Genomic DNA, 5292 nt, shown 5'->3' on the forward strand with positions numbered 1-5292 from the left:
CAGTCACTTTGTGTTTGTGGTCACACCATTTTCAACACAACTGGGGTTGAAAGTGTAGATCAGGGTCACTTTAGCGGTTAGTAACTAGTTATGTTTAGTTAAGTCCTTCTACCCACCTGATCAGTCCTTCCAGTCTGGAGCTTGTGACCAGTTTGTGTGAACATCTGCCGCCTCAGTATTCAGGCTCTCAGCTCCAGCTCATGCAGTGTGTCTTTACTATTAATGAGAGCAGCTGTCTGGTCTCTCCTGACGTGACCTGCAGCACACACACTCATTCACAAAGCTGCTACGCTTCCAGGACGTTACACAACACCACGGTCAGCATCCCGTCCAGCCGGCAGGGCTCTCAGCCAGCTGGAGATTATCGACTTATTCAGGGAGCAGCGTCACACGGCCGCCTGAGGAAGAGGGAAGCTTTTACCACGAGGCAGAGAACCAGCAGCTTCTGCACAAACACACCACACTTTGTGTATTAATCTATACAGAGTCTCTAGTTTGTGTTTATGAAGCAGCTTCCACCAGTGTTTGGATGTCCACTCGTTCACGTTAAAGTGTCCAAGGAGGCGACTGTAGAACCAGAACCCGGGCAGCATAACGGGCTCTGGCTGCTGCTGGGTGTTCTGTGTGTATATAAATATACAGACAGATAGTTGTGACATGTGGGCTGTGGGTAATGGTACCGTATAAACTAAGGCGTCTGTAGTTTGAGCAGCGGTTGTGTTCTGCAGTAGTAATCTGAATGCTGTGTGTGCTTTGTGTTCTTTATTTTTGTCACAGGGAGAAGAAAGCAGAAGTTGGCGAAAGAGAGGGCAGGCATGGCAAAGGTGAGCACAGCCGCTGTACAGGTACCGTCCAGGTACCGTCCAGGTGCCGAGTACTCGGACCGTTACGTCGTATGTCTCACACATTTCATTCTATATTAATAGAAACCTAAAACAGCTGAGGGTTGGCGCTTTAATGCCTATTTTGTTTCAAATTACAAACCTTACCAAGACTCTTGTGCTAAATGCCTTTACACTTTAAATGTTTCATGTATAGCTGCTCCACTGTATATAGAGTTTATTTAAATAATGTGCGACTTACAAACATGACAGGAATCGGTCTTTAAATCTGCTTCCTGTGGCTGAATATTGACTGTCCTGCAGCTCCCAGACCTGAAGGATGCTGAAGCGGTGCAGAAGTTCTTCCTGGAGGAGATCCAGCTGGGGGAGGAGCTGCTGGCTCAGGGTAACACCAGCCAAACTGTGACAGGCCGTTTCTGAAATGTTATCAACAAAATAATGTACAAGTCTGTCAAAGTCTGTGCAGACATGAGCTGCTTCGGCTGCACTTTATGGAGATTCTATTTTTTATTTGTGAAATAGGCTTTGATTCCTCTTTGCTTCAGTAAAACCTGCAGATAGAATAAGTCTTATGTTTGTGCTTCTGTCTACAGGAGACTATGAGAAAGGTGTGGACCACCTGACCAACGCCATCGCGGTGTGCGGTCAGCCTCAGCAGCTGCTGCAGGTGCTGCAGCAGACTCTGCCACCGCCCGTCTTCCAGATGCTGCTCACCAAACTGCCCAGCATCAGCCAGGTAGGCCACACCTCACCCTCACATCAGTCAGGTAGGAGGCATCAACCTAGAACTGTGTCAGACAGGCAGGGAATGCACTCCTACTACTGGTCAGTCCAAAACTCAGCCAGGCAGCATCCAACTCTGTAGTAACTGGTCTGGAACCAGCTGCGTGGCCCCAACATCCTCTCATCTGGTCCAGCATCAGCCATCACTCACACCGAGCCGGTCCAGGATCGGCTCTTTCTTCCCACTGATCTTTTTCCATTTAAACCAAACCACAGAGTTCTGAGTGTGTCTCCTGCTCTGTCCTGCAGCGTATCGTGAGTGCACAGAGTCTGAGCGAAGACGATATAGAGTAAGGAGAGGACCAAGCAGCCCCCGCCCCACCCCCCTCTTCCTCATCCTCCTCTTCCTCATCCTCCTCTCCCTGACGTGGACCTCGTCCTTCCATCATGACACGCCAACGCCTCGGCCTTCATCACTTCGGCTGACGTCCATCACCTCCCGACAAGGCATCCTAAAGGGACTTCAGTTTTTATTCCTGGTTTATCCATGACAGCTTTTTTTCTTTTAAACTTATATTACCCGTTTTGGGGTATTACAACATCTCAATCAGAGAGCCCAGACAAATTCAGACAAGCTGTCCTCCATCACTACGTATGTGCTAACCAACTGGACTGGGTTTTGTTGAAAACATGAATGAGCTTCTTCCTTCAGGGTGATGTAGCACACATCCTGACAACATCAAGTACCAGGTTTACTCCGTCTGACGTGTGCGTGTTCCAGCTGTCTCATTATATCAGTAGTAGAATGTTGCAGGAGCAGGAACGCCCTGTCTGCTTGAATATTTATTGTTTTGGTATCAGTTGTCTTTCTTTTCAGTCTAGACTTGGAAACACTTTTTAAAAAGTGGTGAAATGTTTTGTTCATTTTAAAGAGGATGAACCTCTTTGCAGAAAATAAAAAAATGTGAACAAACTACCAAAGTGTCTGTTTTATTTATTTTTTTTAACCATTATTTTTCTGAAGCTCGCCGTGACAGCTGAAGAGAGAACAGGTCAGGGTCTGACATGAGCCTCCAACAGGTGACTGGACACACAGATGGTGAAACCTCACGAGGATGGAAAAGGATACAGGAAGTGGAAACGTAGTCGTACACAATGAGTTCTAGCACAACTAATCAGCTGCAGTGGTGTCCTCATAAACGACGGCACAAACGGAGCATTGCTCAGACAGCCAAGTGCTTTAGTCATTTTAGTCTTGGCACAGCGCTTATGTGAAAATCAGAACCTCAAAAGAAGCCTGCTGAATAACGGGAGCACATTCTTTGGTCAGATGAAGTCCAGCCTGCTTGGCATGAACCTGGAAAGCTCCTGAGATGGAGCGGTGAAGGAACAGTGTGGCGCTGCGTTTATAGACGGCACCATGAATGTCTGCGGCTTTACCAAAAATAAAAACTGTGACCTGCACGTACGTTGTCTGACTTGAATCCAACGGAGCATCTTTCGGCTCTTTTAAAGAGAAAAGTAGAGCAACACAGCTGCTCCGGCAAAGAGCAGCTGAGAAAACAAAGAACATCTCTGCAGAAACATGTACACGGCCGGTATCGTCCCTGCTGAGGAGGACTGAGTCTCCATAATGAAAGGTACACTGACTCCAGCCTCTTTCTCATGTCTGGCTTCACTGAAACATAAAGGCGACCGTTTCTAGTCATTCAGACGTGGGTGACTTCTCCGTTAATGTTCCTCATGGAATCATGCAGAGGTACCACCCACAGTGCCGGGGAGAGCAAACACACCATGTCTGTCATTCAGGAAAGACTAGACAACACACCAAGTGATGTGTAATACACAATAATGCAACAACAGACTCAATCTAAACTAATTGCAGAGTCCCCAAATAACCGCCTGCTCAGGTAGATCAGGACTCGACCTGAGGACGGATGCTGCTTGAGTCGGCCTATCCGTTAATGTGACTGTTCAGTTCAGCCTCATTGAAAGTGAAGGTCCAACCTGATCGCTGACAGGTTGGGAATTCAGACAAACAAATTGTTGTCAGATGAACAAACCAGGGTTCTGGTGTCTGAAAGGGGCCTGTAGTTTTAATGCAGTAAATCTAAACTGGTAATTTTTAGTTTTACCTCAAATGCTCCATTGATCAACTTAGAAGTAATAATGAGTCATGAGTGCAAAAGCCATCTTTGTAGTCACTCTGCATCTTTTTGTGACTCTCATCTCTTTGGGAAATGCTGACAAAAAGTGGTAAAACTTAAGCTCATGTACAGATCTGTAGGCCTCAGTTTTTTCTGTCATGCTTCGACTGGAATGACTGAGAATGGTAACGAGAAATACATAAAAGCTTCTGAATGTGGTGAACAGTGCAGAAACTGCAGGCTTACAGCTCCGTGTAGTGACAGCATAAGACCCACCTAACGAGGCCTGGACGTCTCCCTTCCATCACCACTACCATGATGTGCACATAACAATTATTTACAGGCTTTTTTATGATTATTTATCGTAAACCTGATACAATAAACACTATAGTAACATTCTAAATCTGCTTTTTGCTGAGCCTTACTAGAGAAGACGGACAACACTGAGGTCTGTACGGTAGTGATGAAGGTAAAACAGCTCCAAATACTTAAAATACACCCAAATAACAAACTGTGTAGTTCGTCTATGTCACGTCCACACTCAGATGTTTCAGTTTCTTTGTGGTTTTTTAACAGCTGCATTGTTTGAATCTGATTGTTTCACTCGTATCTGGGTTAGGGTTAAGGTTATTTAAATGTAGTGAAACAAGTTTACAAGTCCTGTTTCGACATCATGTCTAACACACTCATAAACCACCAGACTTACAGGATTCTCTAGATAAAGAAATGTGTTATTCTCACACCAAAGTAAAGTGATTTTAACAAACAACAGAAACACGAGACGACTCCAGCCAACACAACAGCAGGGTGACCAATCAGAAGCCATGTTGTTGGACTGGGTGAAAGAAGTCTTGGTTAGTTTTTTACTTTATGTTGTATTTTGTACAGAGTTTCAACCAAACTTGGACACGATGGTTTTACAGACTCGCTGTGACTGAATGCACACACTGTTAGCTTCATTGTCCCGACAGCAGCTTTGTGAGTAACTGTCCTGAGTTAAACCAACAACCTCCTGCTGCTGGTTTTCCAGATAATCTTCTGATCCTCTTCCTCCTGACAGTTGGAACATTCAGACAGACTCCTCGCACACTTACTCCCGTTCTCCTCTGGATCAGATGTGAACAGACCTGTTGGGCTTGACTTTCCTCTTCAGTCCTTTCTTTTTTGTCTTTTTGTTTGGATCTGCCATCTCTCCCCTGAAGGAGGCGGCGCTTTTGGTCAGCGGCTTTCCTCTGAACGTCTTCGGGGACTTGAAACCCCCTCGACCGGCTCCCTTCTCCCGTCCCGAGCCCTTCGCAGGGCTCTTCCCAGGCTTCCCCGTTGCTCCTTTGCCGTCAGTTTTGGGCTTCTGCTTCTCCTTCTTCATCGACCTCTTCACCCGGACGGACCTGCCTTCCAGCTTCGAGCCGTCCAGTTCCAAAGCGAGCTGCACCGAGTCAGCACTCTGCAATGAGGAGGCACAGACAAGTCACATGTGTTCAAATACAACACATGACATGACAGCAACAATACCAAATACTCTAGTGTTGCACCTTATTGTCTATAGTTAGAGTTACAGTCTATGTTTATTGTCTACATCC

The 5292-nt window shown here is 46.1% G+C and overlaps 2 protein-coding genes across 3 annotated transcripts in view; one reads left to right on the plus strand and one right to left on the minus strand.

Moving 5' to 3' along the window:
- tomm20b (translocase of outer mitochondrial membrane 20b) overlaps positions 1 to 2479 on the plus strand; it is a 4604-nt gene extending 2125 nt beyond the window's left edge. The window contains exons 2-5 of the mRNA XM_008305521.1: positions 778 to 824; positions 1146 to 1227; positions 1436 to 1578; positions 1875 to 2479. Coding sequence (XP_008303743.1) covers positions 778 to 824; positions 1146 to 1227; positions 1436 to 1578; positions 1875 to 1919 — 317 coding nt within the window. The 3' untranslated portion in view covers positions 1920 to 2479. The remainder of the gene's footprint in view (positions 1 to 777; positions 825 to 1145; positions 1228 to 1435; positions 1579 to 1874) is intronic.
- Positions 2480 to 4425: 1946 nt separating this feature from the next.
- Positions 4426 to 5292, minus strand: part of rbm34 (RNA binding motif protein 34) — a 5545-nt gene continuing 4678 nt past the window's right edge. For both annotated transcript variants that reach the window (XM_008305523.1, XM_008305522.1), the window contains exon 11: positions 4426 to 5156. In XM_008305523.1, the coding sequence (XP_008303745.1) occupies positions 4824 to 5156 (333 nt within the window). In that variant the 3' untranslated portion in view covers positions 4426 to 4823. The remainder of the gene's footprint in view (positions 5157 to 5292) is intronic.

This window comes from Stegastes partitus, unplaced genomic scaffold, assembly GCF_000690725.1.
Source record: "Stegastes partitus isolate 25-593 unplaced genomic scaffold, Stegastes_partitus-1.0.2 Scaffold2536, whole genome shotgun sequence".
Lineage (NCBI taxonomy): Eukaryota > Metazoa > Chordata > Actinopteri > Pomacentridae > Stegastes > Stegastes partitus.